Source organism: Thermobia domestica, chromosome 1, assembly GCF_964235325.1.
Source record: "Thermobia domestica chromosome 1, izTheDome1.hap1.1, whole genome shotgun sequence".
NCBI classification, from domain to species: domain Eukaryota; kingdom Metazoa; phylum Arthropoda; class Insecta; order Zygentoma; family Lepismatidae; genus Thermobia; species Thermobia domestica.
In genome coordinates, this window is record NC_137454.1 from 240,491,801 (window position 1) to 240,511,759 (window position 19,959).

The window sequence follows — 19,959 nt, forward strand, 5'->3', positions numbered from 1 at the left end:
GCAAAGCACTTAGAAGGAACGTCACTATTTGTCGATGTTTTACAAACTTCCAACTTGATAATTTAGTTCGAATTAATAAAATAATGAAAAATATGTGTTTCCCAATGTTTAGTTGAGGCATGGAATTCCATTAGGAACGCGGATTTGGAGTTGCAACTTTGTACTACAACAGGATTACCATGCCTAATATTCTTCCAAGCTATGCAGCAATTTTCTGTAATACAAAAAAGACGCTTACATTGGAATCATTGAACAGTCAGCGGATTTGTCACCCATGGAGCTCTGTAAGATGAGCTTGAGAGGACAGTCCGTAAATATATACACCAACGGATAATGAAGGTCTTTGGAAGGCTCTTCATAGCTACTGAAGTCGACAAGCTTAGCAAAAGTTGGATAAATTGGTCAAACAAATGCCTGGAAGTTGTATTTTTTTTAAATCAAGTATAAGGGTCGGTACTTCATTGATCGCAAACATACTCAATAAATTTGTCTCAGTGGAAACAGAACTATATGTTTTAATTTCTTTATAAGAACAATGATATTGTACAAAACAAGTCCGACAAATTCTGTCTTGTACAGTACAAATACATGTAAATTTTTGAAACTTTTGAAAAATCAGTAGTGTACACTTTTGAAAATGAAATGAAATCTTAAGTTTTACGTCCCACGCTTATGCCGGCTAGGCTAAAAGAAACGGTGATGATGAGAAATGAATGAAATGGTGGAATGAAGAAAGTGGGAGGAAACGGGAGAACCCCGAGAAAACCCACGAGCACGGTGTTTGTCCATCACAAAACTCACACGGCACGAGCTGGGATCGCACCAGGGACCCCAAGCACTGGAGGTGAACGCTCTACCACTGAGCCAGTGTACACTTTCCACAATAGTTATATATATACTTATATATTATTGATTTTTGTACGATAACCACATCAACTCTTAAGATGAAACTGATAATGAAGTATGAAGTATATGAAGTATACATTAACCAAATTTTTTATTACGATACTAGCAACATCGCTGCATACATTTTTGCTTAATAAAATATTGCCCAAAATTGTGATTAACTCTTAAGCTTTATTTTTTGTTCAACTATAATATTGTCCAGATATGAAACGTATAAACCAATAAATCTCGTCGAGATATATATTTTTAAATAATTCAGAGTGAATTCTCAACTCTAGTTGGTTTCGCAAAAATCAAAAATAGAAACAAATTTTTATGGCATGAGAAAATACATCGTTCGTTGTTAATGAGTAAAAATTTAAAAAAATAAATAGATATAGATCCCTGTTTGGGCCCCCAAATTTTGTGAGACGCAGGGAGTGCTTGGCTTCGGGTCCGGTTGAGCCAAATTTTGTACATGTAAATAGAATTTAGAAAAGTCTCTGGTTCAGATCGCCAAATAGTATTACAACGTGAGATTACGAATAAACAAAGGTTACGTGTTCGCGCGTCAAATTTCCAAAGAGAGAAATTTGAAACGTAATGATTTTGGAATTCGATTCCTTAACTATGATTTGCGTATATGATATTAAGTAGAAAGAATAACTAATGCAACCACGGATTAGTCCAATACTGCGTAAGAAAAATGAATTCCTGACATTCCATTAAAGGCGAATGGTGTCGACGAGTAGTGACTCATCTGCCTATCACAAAAATATCCGAAAGAAAATGAATGATGGTTTTGGAGAGGTGAAGTTGAGTCCACGGGGCTCGAACTTCATTTCTTCAAGTTCAAAGTACGGTTTTTGAATAATTCTGAGTTTTAAAAAAATAGTACTCCTATCTAAAAAGAATGACGACTTAAATTTAATCTATCCTGTTTTCCCCATAACGGTGTCTCCAAGGCGCTAGGAAAACAGGTGCGTAGTTAATTTGTCAAGCGTATCCAAATAATATAAGCTTGAATCTCACAAGCTGCAATGCTGAAAGAAAGATTTTTCGCTATTGGAGTTTTTCCCCAAGTTGGCTACACTGACTATCACTCTTAACACCAAAGTGTTTGGATAAAGCAGAAGTCGTTTAAAAAGATAAAAATAAAATTGGAAGTTAAAGAAAAAGAAATGAGTTAATTAAAAAAAAAAAGATTCTGATGGTCACTGTAACCCTCTTTGAATTCCAAATATAGAGCAATCTGACGTAACTTCTTTTAGATATGTAAGTACAGGTTAACGAAACAGGTATATTCTAGAAATGATAATCAGAAATGCTTTTGTGCTAACTTTAAATAGACTTTTAATAAATTTAACGAGAATTAATATCATTTTCTACAAAAATATACAAGAAAGCTAATGCATATGACATGTGAAAGCGATGAAATTAACAAATCGAATTTGCTGTGAATGAATCATATTTTCGGCTGTTGTTACAAAGTGTTCTGATTACTCTAAACATATTTTTAGCTGAAGAAATCAGTGTTTATGTTATCCAATAAAAAATAGCAATAATTTAATACTGCTTATTGAATTGACAATATTCTAAACTTTGTAATTACTGTTAACCTATTTTTACAGAAGAAAATTTCTATTATATTGAATATTAATTCGCAGCCCAACTTGTTATGCGATTGTTTGTTTTCCCCTAAACATGAACAGTTTTTATGTAAGTCAATTATGAAAGTTAAAGAAAAAGAAATGAGTTAATTAAAAAAATATTCTGATGGTCAATGTAACCCTCTTTGAATTCCAAATATAGAGCAATCTGACGTAACTTCTTTTAGATATGTAAGTACAGGTTAACAAAACAGGTATATTCTAGAAATGATAATCACAGAAATGCTTTTGTGCTAACTTTAAATAGACTTTTAATAAATTTAACGAGAATTAATATCATTTTCTACAAAAATATACAAGAAAGCTAATGCATATGACATGTGAAAGCGATGAAATTAACAAATCGAATTTGCTGTGAATGAATCATATTTTCGGCTGTTGTTACAAAGTGTTCTGATTACTCTAAACATATTTTTAGCTGAATAAGGCAGTGTTTATGTTATCCAATTTAAAAAATAGCAATAATTTAATACTGCTTATTGAATTGTCAATATTATAAACTTTGTAATTACTGTTAACCTATTTTTACAGAAGAAAATTTCTATTATATTGAATATTAATTCGCAGCCCAACATGTTATGCGATTGTTTGTTTTCCCCTAAACATGAACAGTTATTATGTAAGTCAATTATAATCAACACCTTTTTGAAGAAGAAAAGAAAAGAAAAGAAATTCAATAATCGGACTGATGAATGAAAGAAACAATAATTTTGTTTGCTTGCAAGACTTATGAGGAAATATATTAAGTAAGAAGTGATAGAATGTTTTGCGAAAAATTAGTGCACTTGTCTCTAATTAACTCTTGTGAGTGTATGAACAGGTCTATTAATAGTTCAATCTTAAAAACTGCTGTCTCTGATCACTGGGCGGTCTTACTTAAATCTGAGGTGTATTTTCTCAAGGTAACAGATAAGACTAGTAACAATAAACGTAGGTTAAGGGTTGGCTTAATGAGAGGAGAAAACATAACTAGATTTCAAGAGGTACTATCAATTAGTTGATTGGAACTTTATGTATAGATCCTTGCACGATGCTAAGGATAAACTAGAATTTTTTATGTCTGTAATGTCGTTCTCAACTGAAAGTGCGTTTCCTGTGTAATACGTTATGGGTAAGCCAACTAAACAGATACCTACTAGAGTTAAGAGTAAAGAAATTAATAGATTCAAAGCAAAATGAGTGAATTTTTTTATGACTATTATAGCAGTATTGGCTCAAGTGTCATAAAAATTTATATAAAATTAGTAAGAAAGTTATATAAACTAGTGAGAGAAACTAAAATTAAGGTTAATGATAATACCATCAACAACTCTGACAATAAGTCTAAAGCAATGTGGAATATCGTAAAAAAAAGAAAGTTATCCTATCTATAATAACATAAAAATCTCTGATAACCAGCTGAATGCCTCTGAATTTAATAACTTTTTGTTAACAAAATTGAAGAGATACTGAGGAAAGTTTCATCATATCCTCATAATAATGATTCAGGTTTTTATTTAAATAAATTGTCTAAACCTACCACTACGTTTAATTTTCATCCAGTTGAAGTAAAAGATATTGAGAAAGCGATTATTAAAATGACTAGCAGTAGATGTGAGGATATTTATAACCTTAGTCCTATTATGTTAAAATATGGTGTAAATTTCAGAAAGGAACCTTTAACTCATATTATAAACTCTTGTATATTAGACTGTTATTTTCCTGAATGCTTTAAATTAGTGAAAGTAGTACCTATAATGAAAAAAGAAAATAAGTCTTCTCTTGATAACTATAGATCAATTTCACTGGTTCCAGTTATTTCTAAAGTTTTTGAGAGTGTTTTGAATGAACAGATTGTTAACTATTTTGAACATAATAATTTATTTACTAATTCTCAATTTGGCTATAGATCCGGACTAGGAACTGTTAAGGCTGCTGTCTCATTTTTGCTAAATTGTATTTCTGGGTTGGACAGGAAAAACTTTGTTCATATAAAACTATATGATCTATCGAAAGCATTTGATACGGTGTATCATGATATTTTGTTGCAAAAACTAGAATTCTATGGTTTTGATAATGCAGCTCTGTCACTTCTTCGTTCGTATTTAAATGGACGATATCAGAGAGTTGTTTATGAAGGAGAAGAGTCTAATCTGTTGCATATTAGACACGGAGTACCGCAGGGATCTATTCTTGGTCGGATTCTTTTTATTATTTATATCAATGACCTCCCATACAACGTCGCTTCACCCTTCGTTAATAGTTATTTATTTGCTGATGATCTGAATATTTATGTTAACTCGCGAAAAAAAAAAAACGCAAAACGCAGTTCAGTCTATATTAAACATCACCTCAGATATTATTAAAGACTGGTATACTTCCAACTTGCTTTGTATTAACTCTGATAAGATCAAAGACTTGGTGCTTACCTACAATAACAAAAATTCGAATGCAGAACTTAAAAAATATTCCGCTCCTTTTTTTGGGTTTTTTAATTGATAACCATTTGAACTGGGACGACCATATCCTTAAGGTGAAATCTAGAGCTAGTAAAGGAATTTATCTAATTCGTAGATTAAGATTGTGCGTAAGTTTAAAGGTACTTAAAACTGTTTATTATGCGCAAATTCACAGTCATTTAAGTTATGGAACGATACTTTGAGGTCATCAGTCCTCCATCAAAAGCCTATTGAAAATACAAAAGATATGTGTAAGATTAATGCTCAGTCTCCCTAATCGTGCACATTGTAGGTCAAGCTTCGTTAAATTAGGAATTATGACAGTACCTGCAATTTTCATATACCAATGTTTACTTTACATCAAGGAAAAGAATCATATTTACAATGAGTTAGGGTACTCTCATACGTATCAAACTAGAAACAGGAACCGTTTAGGATTATTTAGATGTGAATACAGTAAGACGCAAAAGACCTTTTACTATATTTAGTTAAATTTTATAATTTTCTTCCTATATTTCTAGGAGAACTTCCATTTCTGGCTTTTAAAAAAGAAGTACAGAAATTACTTATTAATAATTGTATATATAGTATTGAAGAATTTTTTGAACTCAAAATTGATAGTTAAAATATTTGAGTCTGTTATCCAGTGATCTTTGTTTATATTATGATATGTTATATATGTAACCCTAAAAATTTCAACTTCTATTTCTGACGATTGTAATACATCTGATGTTCTCAGATGTTTCTGCAATAAAATTTATTATTATTATTATTATTATTATTATTATTATTATTATTATTATTATTATTATTATTATTATTATTATTATTATTATGCTATCTAAGATTAAAGATTTATGATTTCCTTTACCCAATCAGTACACAGGTTTAATACACATACTATATAAATAGAAAAAATAATACAATGAAATAAAAATTATCACACAAAAACTAACTACACACAGATATTATACTCAAACATAATGCATAAACAATAAAATACTATTATTGGCCAATTGATTAAAAAAATACTGTCGACACTTTTAATTATCTCAATGATTCCTTCTTTAAAAAATAATGTTTCTCCATAGTTATGGACCCCATCTGCGCTCGTTGTTCAGATAGGTACCTCTGAAAGCAATTTTTACTCGAGTGTCTTGACTTGTTTACGTTATTTACGGAATTATTAATATATTTCATGATAAGAAGATATACTCTTATTTGTCTACAACTTGCTTGAAATAGCACGACTTTAGAAATTCCTTAGCAATGGTTGCTTTTAATAATAATTATTAATAATTCACGATTTACAATAAAATGACATCGAGCTTGCTTGATGCTTTAGCACCAATTTCCTTAGCACAACCTATACAAAAACTTAGAATCTGAACAACTATATTTTTACGTTAGATTAAGATTTTTATCAAGATTGAAGTTATACGATATGCAGACATCTTACACACAATTTATATATATATATATATATATATATATATATATATATATATATATATATATATATATATATATATATATATTACTCACAGTTGATTATTAATTATTTATAAAATTACTCACAGTTGATATTGATAAATATTCAGTTACATATTAATGATGGCAATGACACCTTATATCTCTGGCCACAGAGAAGGTGTTGCCTTCTACGGCCCGCCCATCCATTGGATGGGAATGAAACTCTTGTTAAAAAAAATGACACCTTCCAGAATTTTAATATTGACAAAGACAAATTTAAATAAATGCACAATTAGATATTTAACTCAGGTATGCGGATTTCACCAGTAAAATAATCAAAAATTCATTGTAGTAATTCAAGAACTGAATCCATAATTTCTAAAGCGAATAAATTAATTTTAGAAATGCAATCAAGGTTGAATTATTTCTCTATATCTTTTAAAAATGTAATGTTCTTAAAATTTACGGATAGTTCCGTATAGATAAACAATGTTCCGAAGTTTTTTTTTTTAAAAAAAATGTAGCTATGGAGAAGATCACTAATCCCGGAAATTGGCCTTGTGTTTCCTCAATAAAGAAAATATTAAAACTCTTCATAATATCTTATGAAGACTTGCCTCCTCCGCTTATATATACACGCTTTATATGAAAACTGCACTTACATAGTCTTGCGATAGCGTCTCTAGCTCAGTTTCCTGGGTTCAACTCCCGGAAAAGAAGTACTCGTCTGGCTGGAAGTCTATCTCTCCTTCCGGTAGGGCATCTGTTTCGGTTGACGGGCCTCGAACCCAAGTCTATGTCCCTCTCTATTTTCATGGTGTTAGGATGCAGCAATACCTGTACTTGCAAGTGTTTATCTATTGGCACGTACATCTTCGTTTAAAATAGCACAATTTTTATTAAGCACGACAGCATCACAAACTTTTGCCTATTTCTCTTTCACTGATAGCATAGTGCTAAACTTTTTCGATGCACGCAGCTCACAGTCACCAAAATCACTAAGTTGACCGAATAAAATGAAGCGACACAATTAAATCCTGATAAGAATACGATAACCATAATAATGTATAAAATATTTACAACAGAAAAATCGATAACGACCGTAGTTATAGACGAAGTGTGTGCACTGAGCCGGCAGCTAACCCGGTTTTAGCCTGCCATGTGTATAGTATAAAATATTAAAAAAAAAAAAAAAAATGTAAGTTCGTTCCGGAGTACGATTTGACGTACTATAGATGTTCTCGGTACGAAAGACGATCTTGGAATGTGTTCCTCTCCGTTGAGGCCTTTTCCGAAGTTTTCTTTAAAAAAATAGACGCTTCTTGCTTCTATTTGAATTTTGGGTTCTGATTCGCTGTCGTGGGTCCGTGACACCATTTTCTAAAAAATCGGTTAGTGGCGTGGCTTGGCTTTCTAGCGACCTTTTCTTGCTAGTACGTGATTTCGGTGAATTTCATATCCACTTGCGAAGATGTAAGATAAAAAATTTTGGTTCCTAGCTGTCTGCTGCGTGCGATTCACAAGATTTGTATACTTATGTCCTGAGAAATTCTGGCTCCACTAACAATAGCAGTGCATTAGCGATGAGCCGGAAGGCTCTATTGTGGGTGGTCTTTAAGCTCGTACAGGTAAAGAGTGTGGTCTGCCTTCTTAATAATTCTCTCTTTTTTTTCTGAACTACAAAGAAAATTCTCTACCTGAAAAAAATAAAGGATTCGCTTTGCAGAAGAAATTAAACAAAATAAAACATGTTTCTTGATTTTCAAGATTAATTCAATTTAAATATTTATTTCTAATCTAAATACATGTAGTAGTTAATCATGTGTGTGCAAGTAATTGTCACAAATTTAATACAATTGATATATTTTGTTGCACTGGAAAATATTATTCGTTAGTGTATATATGTATTGCATTTAAAAATATAGACTATAAGTAGTAGATTATATTATTATTTGATATCCCCTAAAAGTGACACACATATTCTTAATTATGACACACATTCCCTACAGTGACGCTCGTACTTCTTATAAAGATGTGGCTTTTACACGCTACATACTGTATAAAATATTAATGTCTTTGTATCACAAAAAACACAGCTTCCTGAACTGATGAACTGCTCAACTTTACCCGTAAACTTACTTTATTTAATATTATTTTTTTCTCTTCCAGAAGAAGCAAAAAGTAGAAAATGCCAATCAACAAAGTAGCGCAGAGTACAACAGTTTTGTAGAAAATCTAAAAACATATTTGTATTGCCGTGCTGAAATTAACGGAGAAACACATTGTTTTTTTGAAACTGGCGAAAGTGGGGTATGTGCAGAGATAATGGCATTAGTACACGTTGCTGAAAAAGAAGAAGAATTGAATCCTGAAAAGAATAATTACCAGATGTTAGGGTAAGGTTGTTTCATTTATATTGAGCTGAATTTGAATGTGCAACTTACTTAGGAAATGTTGTCTTTCTACTAAAGTTTATGTTTGATCTGTAGCCCCTATTTTGATATTGCCAGGTATCAAAGTTTCCATTGCAGGAGGTTTTGTTGCAGCTGGACTATGGGTATTGCACCCCACTGCTCTTTACGGCTTACTAGAGGCCGGAGATTATGAGGACTCGGCTTGAGACTCAGACAGATTCCGCTCGAGAAGTCCGAAAGCACAATAGTCCATTAGGCTCGCATCTGGACTCTTGACAAGGATGTCAGACAAGAAAATTCCAGTTTCCTGTTCCATACGGCGATAGAATTCCAGGGATGGTTTCGACGTGTGGCTAGATGATTTCTCTTGATCTAGTCCAACCAGGTTCACGTCTTGTCCTAGGATATCATGCTGATACATTTCAGTCAGGACATAGTCTGTTAGTATACGTATTGATTTTGACATTTCGCTCCAGTTTTCGGAGACGCAGTTTGCCCCTGTACAAGCCACTATTATAAACCTTTCAGAAAACTCTCTGCGCTCTGGGGAAAGAACGTGCTTAGAATTTTGGCTTTAACAGGTCTGTATGTAATGATATGAACTTTACCATAGTCTGAGAAATAAATCCACGTCTGATAAAGGATAACAACAAATCTCCGCAAATCTCCGAAATAACGTTCATACAGCCTCCTGCAGTTCTTTTCTCGCTCAGAATATGACATGGTTTAAGGGCATTCACACTGATGTTGTGAATAGCTGTGATGCGTGAAACCTTGAAAATGGTGGAGTTGATTGTCGCCTGCGATGGGTGGAATTTCCTGGCCATACACTACTATCTGTGAGGATTTTCAGAGATTGCTATACGACGAACGATACACAATAGCTTTGGGATCCTCTTTACGAACGGCCGGTTTTCTGCTGCATGAGTCGGTGTGAGTGAGCATAGGACTCTGCGTCGCATAATTCTGCATAATACGATATACAGCACAAAAAGAAAATGTAAAAAATATAATACTCAATTCTTGAATAGTCAACAAACTAGAATAACACATTGTAATTTATGTGAATAGTAAATAATGATATTCCAATTCACATGTCAGAACTCGTATCTGACATTAAATATGGCCTTTTATTACACCACAACCAGAAAAACTCAAATATTTCCTTTTAGAAGACAATCTACAGTTTTCATATATCAAGAAAACCAATAGTATTATTCTTAAGGTCAAGTTTCATACTCAGGATTTAAACACGAATCCACTGGTTTCACAAATAAATTATCACTTTGATAAACTATTGAAACATGAAGGAACATTAGGATGTCAACTTATACCACAGTTCCTACAAAGTGACTGGCCAGTTCACTTGATCATTGGATTTGATCCTCAATTTCAAAAATTACCAATCACAGTGGACTGCGTAATCAGATGAAGTACGCAATTTACCATGGTATCAAGTCATATGAAATAATACCTAGTAAAACTAAATAATTATGTTCAGAAATATATTGTCATTTAAAGATAGAACCATTTTAATTGCAGAAAACTAAATTTAGGTAGTAGAAGTATAGATTGAGATGTGAGGTAGGCAGAAGATAATCATGTAGGTAGAAGTATTATCAAAGAATTTCAGATTTGGCACCATCTATTTCTAAGATCCTGACTAAAATTATATACTATACGAGAGAAACTGTGACATACAAATTTAATAGTAACATACCTACACCTAAGACATAATGTTAGATTGAAAATTGTGTTAAGTATGCTTTCCATTACGGAATGCACATAAATTCCATTCTTCTTTTGTAAACACTATGTGTAAATGGAACCGTCGGATTCAATGATTTACATATGACTTTTTGTCTTCTTTCAGGAATATTAATATGTACAGCAGACATGTGCATTGCGGCATTTCTATTGACTACTTAGATGGTTATCTAGAAAAAAGAAACAATAACAGAAACACACATAATCTGCCAAATATAATATGTGTACTCGAAACGAAGGAAAATAGACTTGAGATTGAAAATTACGTGAAGAGCAATAGATATAGGTCTATACAAGTAAAACAATTGTCAAATGATTTGACATTCTTACGAGGATTAACCCTTACAAACATCAGAAGACAAGAATGGGTATGTTATTTTAAATATTTAATTCAAAACGATAAATTCATGACACCACATAGTTACTGAGTCATAGTAGAGGGTGCTTCGTCATCATCACCGGCATGATGATGATATATATACAGGATGCCCACAAAGTCCCGTTACCTTTGAAAACAAGTAACATGAACTACTAAACGTACATAAACAACTACACGGAAAGAACTGAATGACATGAATAACCATGCTTTTGACAAGTTTTATTGAGATAGGGAACATTGGGTGCCTAGAGGATCACTCTGTCGATCGTCATTGTCATGACAAAGGATAGTACGCCGCCAGGTTCTATGACAATTTGCGGAGCATTGCAGGAGTAACTTGAGTGAAAGCTTGTTTCACTGCTTCTTTCAGTTCGGCAGTGATGGCATAACGGTTTTGTGCAACTATGCCCTCTATGAACCTCCATAGCGCATTATCACAGGTGGTCAGGTTTGGGCTTCGTTGTAGCCAGTCAAGTGATGCGGGCAGATCTGGACTACCACGACAAATCAAACGCCAAGGAAATACTTCTGTATGGTATTCGCATACGGCGAGAACATAATGGGCAGGTGTTCCATCATGCTGAAACCAATATGTCTCTGATTTCGTGCTCCCCCAAGAGAGGAACAAACCAGTTCTGCAACATGTCCTGCTATCGCTGGTGATTCACAACATCATCGAAAAAAGGATGGCGCAAACATGTGTCTGCTGTCCACGCTAGGCCACATCATCAGATGTGGGGGATTCTGTTCCAACTCTTCATAAAAGTGTGGGTTTTACTTGGACCAAAAGAGCACATGCGTGCATGAGTACTCCTGTATTTTGCACACTCATCGATAAAGATGACTTTGCCGCGCTTTGGTATTATGTCGAACGTCTGAATGAGTGTCGCACATGTCTCTACTCTCCGATCCATGTCTGTGTTCTTGCACGGGGGTAGGTCGATATGGGTGCAGGTCTAAGTTTTGTTTCACGTGCTTTTGCATAGTCGACCGGGGTAGGCAGTTCTCCAGATCGTTAAGCATCGACTTCTACAGCGATCTCTTCACAGACGCAGCAACTAAACGACATGTTTCTGCTCGTGTGGACGGTGTTCCACTTCTTTCCTTATCCTTCGCACTTCGTGTGGCGAATAGCTTCTGTTTCCATCGTAAAAACGTTTGTTTTGGGAGAGAATTTCATTGAAACCTAGTACGAAAGTGTACGCGCACTTCTGCCAGTGTCTCACCTATGTGGTTTGTCTCATGCTCTCAGCAACTTGCAATAACATGTTCTTGAATACAGTAATTGGAAGTATTAGTCGTCGTTCACACAATCTGGTACAATGGAAAACCTTACATTACCATTTATAACGGGTTAAGGGAAAAACTTACATTAGCATTTATCAAGAGATAACGGGACATTGTGGCCACCCTGTAGTTGCAACATCACATTTCTAACATCGCAGAATTTAACCACTCCCACAACATAAAGTTAATCTTCGAAACTTAAATGACCCCTTTTGCTCTGAGTTCTCTCGCATTGCGGCCCCGTTAGCTACACTACTGTTAACAAATGATATGACAGCCAAGAAATTTGCCCGGTATGTCATGAATCAGTACAACTGGTTTTCCGTTTAGACAATCTTTTCCACAACTTTTTTAAATATTACATATATACTCCTTGGAACTAGAACTAAAACACGTAACAGTACTTTATAATAATAATAATAATAATAATAATAATAATAATAATAATAATAATAATAATAATAATAATAATGAACATTCTTTATAATTAGATTACAGCAATGCAACGAAGATAACTAAATTTCCAATCTTACATCGAAGTTATCATGTAAGATAAGTTTCTCAATGATTTATAGACCAATCAATAAAAGGCGTTTTCTCTATAAATAGCATGCAAAAATAATACGTAAAATAAAAAAAAGAAATAAAATAAAATAAACAAATTCATTTTTATTTATTTTATATTTAATCCTCATAAAATTATATCGTCTAATTCTAATTTTTAGGGATTTGTCAGAACGTTCTGGTTCTCTTATTTTTTTCGCTGACCGTAGGTTAGTTGTTCTGTTGTTGAACTGCTTTGAAAATTGCGAGTGAAATAAAACCAAGAGTGTATATGAGAAAGAAAAGAGTTTAATTATTTGAAGCATGTTACTGAATGTTAAATAAAGTTTCTCTTAATAGTGAATGACATAAAATAATTTTGAAAATTGCACCGTAGTTGTCTGACTATGAATATAATTTGTTTCCGGCCATAATTGTAACATCCATTTCTCGAATTTGGATAAACAATTCCTAGAAAATACATTGGAATAATACATTATAGGATAATGGAAGGGTAGAAAAACACCTGAATAGTGTTCCCATCTATTAGTGATTCATGTGCCTTTACACTTATCTCAAGCGATACTACATACATTCTGATTTGTATTTTAAAGTTTTGTTTTCAGTATTGCTTCTCGGACAAAGTGTTCTTTAAGAATGTGGATTATATATTCTGTGATATGTTGTTTATGTGGGATACTGGTTTATTATCAATATATGGTTTACGAATCAACTGTTATTATTTTCGAATAATTGTTCATGTTCCAGCAATAAGTATGTGTCGTAAGGAGTTCAGAGTCTAGTCTCTGGTTATTACTGAGGACAGTTTGGAACAGTGCAGATTGTATCGTGGCGGACACAAGTCATTGGTCAGGTAATTGCGACTGCTTTGAAACGAATGTAGAGTATAAGAATTAAATCTGTCATATCAGTAGTTTCATGTGGAGAAAAAACAAACTTGTGAACCAAAGGTTTAAGAACAACTCAAGTTATTAATATGAAGTCTGCCAAAGATTATAGATCATCAAAAAGTAATACGAAAGACGTTTTGAAACGAAGAAATACAACATACAACTTTGCAAGCGGAAGCGAAAAAACCTAAGGTAACCAGACTAAAGACGAATCATTTACCGTGTAGTGCTCTTGGTCCAGTGGTGAAGGCGCTCGACCAGTAATCTTTAGATTCTTGGATCGAATCCACGTCTGGCATTTTCTTTTACTTTAGGATTTTTGATGGTGATTCATCCGTGATGACACACGTTTTAATATATTCAGATATTTGAATACTCAAATGTTTCAATGCTTGTATTATCAAATCTTCAAAAATAATAAAATAATAATAATAAACTAATAATTATTCTTATTATTTCGTAGAAGATTAATAATTAAAAACTTATTAATACAGGTTATACCACTACAAGCAGAAACATGGCATTAAAAAAATATCTTTCGGTTTTGTTTAATGTTGCCCACTATTTTCAGCTCGTTTCTAAAACAAAACAATCAAAATCGGGATGAGAATTAACATTTTACATTTGAGACAGGACAAGGGTAACTCGAATTTCCGTCTCGCTTTGGAGATGAGAATCGAGACGAGACGAAAAGTATCGTAAACATTTCTCGTCTTATCTCGATTCTTGAAATAGTGTATGCTTACTCTTTAAGTAACAATTGCTCTGTAGAATGGACCTTATATGCTATTTCGTTACTTTGTATTTCAGAGCTCACTGAATTATTTTCTGTGTAGGTATTTTTAAAGCAATGCTTTTGTAATTACCTCTGCATATCCTACAAATTAATATATTATATGCCTTACTGTTCATTGATATTCAGTTACTTGTATTACAGTTATTTTCGTTAAAACGTACAGTTTAATACTTTCTACATGAAACTTTATTGGAACGCTTTTGTTTAAAATTTGAGTAGTTGCAGAGGTGTGCCTAGAAGATACGGAACCGTTTAAATAAGTTTTGCCTAAATTTTAGTCAACTTTAAAACTTTTAATACTATTATTATTATTATTATTATTATTATTATTATTATTATTATTATTAGTAGTAGTAGTAGTAGTAGTAGTAGTAGTAGTAATATTATTACCGAATATATGAGACCTCAATATTACGTCCTCTTCCAATGTAAATAAGCATACTGAAGTTAACAAAAATGAAAATATTTTTTTGAACCCTCTATAAAAATGAATTGCCTCATAAGAAATAGTTTGGAAGGAAAAGAGGGGAAAAAAGAAGGTTTGAGCTCCTAGACAATGTGAAACTGTAAGATGCCTTAACAGAAACTAAGTGGGACATGTCTTCATCACGATACATAGTAACGTCCTTTCTTTGGGTAAAAGGCTTTGTTCTAGGTATGAGTTATATTTGCATTTTAACAAAATATACATACGAATATAGAAAAGAATAGTTCCTATTTACGAAGTTTGGTTGAACGGGTATACGGAACGGGTTGGAAATGGCGAACGAAAATATTATTATTTCTAGTAAGAGTGGTAGAAGTTAGAAACAATTCCACAATAAAACAATAACGTTTCACACATATTTATGACTCACACTAGTCCCTAAGGATGAACGTTATGGATTCATGAATCATTTGCTAAACACGCTAAGTTTCCAGACAGTTCGAATTGACATTATAGACAGTGACGTCATGTTGTTAGTATTTCCCCTGTGAAGAAAGTCGTTTCAACTCTAACTTGTAAGAACGAGGGAAATGAATAAATAGTTCAAGTTATAATACATAAGAAATATCAACATTGTAAATCATAAAAAAAATTCTTAATTACCTCAGAAGGAATCGAATCACGGACCCCTTAATCACGTAACGAAAACTGAAGCCACCACACTAACACTGCTGTTTAAGTTAGAGTCAAGAAATGCTTGTGTATGTAGCAAATTGCAAAAGTTTACCATTCCAATATTTTATTAACGATGAAACACTGATTCCAGTCATGATAAAATAATGCAGAGAATGCAGAGAATTCAAATTTAAATTTTAAAATAGAACATACAAACACGCAAGAACATGAAGTGGAAAGTTGTCTTAAGAGTGATTCGAACCCTTAACTGGAGCCTGTTGCTTCAGACCACTTTTTTTCTGACTTGTCTCTCTTATGCTTTGTTATTCTCGTTTTACATCTGTTTCCAGTAACCTTGAACGACAGGGACACGAATACAGTTACATCGAGGACAATTAATTCTTCAAATACTCTTCAAAGGTAAGCTACAGAAGACGTCGATGATGAGAATGAAAGAAATATTGGAATAAAGAAAGTGAGAGGAAGCTGAACCCGGAGAAAACCTACACACACGGCGTTTGTCCAGCACAATGCGCGCTAGTCGGGAGCTGGGTGGAACAGGGTGAACAATTGAATTCACAATACTTCAGTAATAATGATTTTATTTATTTATTATATTTTTGGAAATTAGAGACTAATACTCCATTTACAATCCCAAGTATAGTACATAAACAATAAAACAATCATACATTTAATTATATTAAGTAGAGGAAAAAGAATACATACATTAGAAGCAGACAAACATATTGCATGAAACACAACTAAAATTACAATCAAATTATAAAAAAGAAAACAAAGCAAAAGGCTTGCATAGACAGTGATAAAATTGTGATTATGAAAAAAAGAAATGGATTATGATAAGTGATAAATCGTAAACTTTCTTTGGATAGAAGGAAAATTAGGTGTAAAAATCAATAACATGCAAATAGTTGTTTGCTTTTAACAAACATTTATATATAGGCACATCACTAAAATTCGGGTTATATTTGAAAAATTTAAAGTTCCTTGTAGCCATGTTAGGAATTCCAAGACTAACTTCCTCAATTGGTGGTAACCTACCATATAATATATTATGAAGCAGTTTAATGTCAAATAAATTTCTTCTTTCAGATAATTTAATAGGCCAAGAGGGTACCTAGTTTCATCGAGTTTTCTCTAATAGAAATTTAAATGTTCAGTTTAGCCATGAAAGAAACAAGTTTTGTACTACTTCTATATCCCTTTGAAAATACTGGGTTCCTTTGTTCCAAATAAATACTGGTGCAATATTCAAGTTGACTTCTACCATTGGCATAATATAAAAATAAACAGGTTTTTAAAGAGGAGAAGTCGTTCAAGATCCATTTCATGATTACCAGAATTCTCCTAGCTCTGGAAACTATATTTTACAAATGTTTATTCAATAACAATTTGGCATCAAAAGTAACACTAAGGTCTTTTATAGAAACAAGCTTTTTAACCAGGACATTTACAACCACATAGTTATAATAAACGAGATTTGTTTTTAAGATAAAATATACCAATCATATTTTGTTAAAATTCAAAGGTAAAGCGTTAGTCTTTGAGCAATTAACAATGTTATTAATATTATCTTGTAATTTAGCAAATCATTACTATCATTTATATCACGATAAATCTTCGAGTTACCAGCATACATGAGATATTGACAATTAATATTTTCTTCAAGGTCATTCACAAACAAAAAAGAAAAGTGGACCTAAATTAGATCCCTGAAGAACACCAGAAATAGGGTGGTCCAAAAATATCAAATTACGAATTTTAATCTGGGTCATTCATTCCTTTATTCCCATGACGTCAACAAATAAAACTGCAAAATATTAAGGCTCTACCATATGTTTAAGTACTCGCTCAAAGTTGATAGTTTTTAATGTACCTATGTAATATTCGTTACAGCGTAATAAAATTATATCATATTCCATATTCACTTTCATACTGCATCTGTTCGTTATGAAATCACATCTAAAAATGTTGTTCATAATTTAATATTGTTTTAGTGTAGCCTTCTTAAAGTCTTTGCTTTTCTTACGGTGTAGAGCAACAACACGAACCAGATATTGTTTCTGGGCCTCATCGTTCGTTATAGAACTGTTGTAAGCTTGAATAAGGGCAACAACTCTTTCAGCACAATCATTTACAACAGCCAGGTTTCCAACACTTGTATTCATTTTTTGGTATACTTTATTTGTTATCCAAGACGAAGGATCTTCTAGAAGGAAAGATTTTGCCTGTTCTTCATCATCGTTCAGAAGTACATTGAAGAATATGGTGGAGCGCCTTGTAGCATAGGATTCAAGCTGAGCTGCCGTCGTGAAATTGTTCCCATATGCTCTTCTCATATCTTTCTTCTTTTCAGGTTTGACTACCATATTGTTGGCTATCACTTGCTTTGTTGAATCTGACACGCAGAGACCAAAAAGTGAAAGAGGAATTAGGTATTCAGACAGATGCCATAAATGCCTTTTCATCGCCGCAAATACTGTATTCTTAAATTTATCGTTATATTTTTCCAGCTGACGCAAGAAGTTGAGATCATTGAGCGGTGCTCTATGTGCCATATTTGCCTCATTCTAGTAGCGTCCATAGATGAGGGCAACGAACAAACTTAATCCCTGAAGCTCTTTTTATCTCACTCTCAAAAAGAGTAATTTGACTGCGAAAGAGGAAGATCTTTATTGTATATGTGCCTTTGGACATCCATCTTGCATGGTGCATACCTCCAGGACTGCGGAATTTGACAGTTGTTTCTGCTTTCCCTCCAAGGAATAAAAAGCAGAGAAGCATGTGTTCGTTATAAACATCTCTTTGTTGCTTTTTCTCGACGGCCTTCTTGTAATACTCAACCATCTCACTCCTAAGGTCAGCTGTACCTTCAGGGAAAATACAGTTAGGTGCGCGTTCAAATGTTTTATGATCTAATGAACCCCAATTCTGCTGTAATCGTTTGAATAAACCAATTTCAGGCCCACTTCTGGTCCCAAAGCTGGTGCAGGTTTTGAATACTGCAGACAAGACAACTTCTAGCACATGGTGTCTACAAGCAATCCAGATCAGAGTACTACCCAAAGATTTTTCTATCAAAGCAGATGCTCCAGACTGCAATCCTGTATTTGAGGCAGTTGTGTTGAAGACTAGACCTCTAATTTTGTTCCTCAGAGACCAATCATCAACAAGCTTTAAGCATGCATTGGCCTGGGCAACTCAGGTTCCAGAAGCAACCACGGGAACTCCTAGAAGCTTTTCCTCTCCTTTCGAGGGATCTATAATAAGAATAGCTACCCTATCAACTTTCTCAGCTCCTTGAACAATGTTTGGCAGGGGTTTTCCGTCCCATTGAAGAATCAAAGGACCATCAGATGAAAAACTAGCCTGTTCTTTGGTGGACATAGCTTCTCTTGTTGAGCTCCTTTTGCGGCGGATAGTACTTCGAGAAAGAGCAACTTCGTCGAATGAGTGACCGAGAGATTGAACTACAGTTGCCACCACCAATGTTGCACTTCTGTCACTGATATTGGGAAGGTCGAGAGCGATTGATACATCATGACTGATCACAGTTTTTCGTCGTTTAGAGGGAAGTGACACTTTCTGGCCATTTGATGCCTCACTGTACTTACTGAACATTACATCCTCATCCGATGATTCTGATGTGCCTGATGAGCTCGAAGTGGGTTCTAACAGCTTGTCTGTGTTGATGGTTTCTACAATCTGACGTTTTACTTTCTCCTGACGTGCTTTCTCTGCGTCGAAAGGCATCCTTTTCCTTTTCTGATGGTAAGCCATTTTCCTATCGACCGGCCCGAAACTCGATGAACGTGGTTCTTCCAACTGTTGCACCAAGATACTTTTGTTCTCTTCGTTCTTTATAAGCTGTAGGGCATCTTTCCGTGAAATATCAAAGACATCATCCAGATCTCCACGAAAAGTGTCCTCTTTCATCCTATAAGAAGGATAGTCTTTCGTTCGATTGTTCTTCAAAGCCCTATATTCCTCATACAGCTTTATTAGTTTCTTTACGGCATAACGCTTATCTGTCATCGGCGCATTTGCTTTGAGCACGAATGGAACCAGAGTCTCCATTGTAAGTTCGTTACTTCGGTATTGAACAAGCTTCTCTTCCATGTGATGGTACATTAATTTTTTGAGCACCTGAAGTTTCGTTGGTGCTCAAAATTGTGGGCTCTGGTTTTCCCAAAAGCCAGACATCACTGGAAGATCTTGTCGATGGTTTCTTTAAAAACATTGGATAACTAATAATTACAAAAACATGCAGGTATTA

At 33.7% G+C, this 19,959-nt stretch overlaps 1 protein-coding gene across 1 annotated transcript in view; it reads left to right on the forward strand.

The window, feature by feature from the left end:
- Positions 1-19,959, forward strand: part of LOC145679156 (uncharacterized) — a 163,901-nt gene that overhangs the window by 12,864 nt on the left and 131,078 nt on the right. The window contains exon 3 of the mRNA XM_081749749.1: positions 8,636-8,862. Coding sequence (XP_081605875.1) covers positions 8,636-8,862 — 227 coding nt within the window. The remainder of the gene's footprint in view (positions 1-8,635; positions 8,863-19,959) is intronic.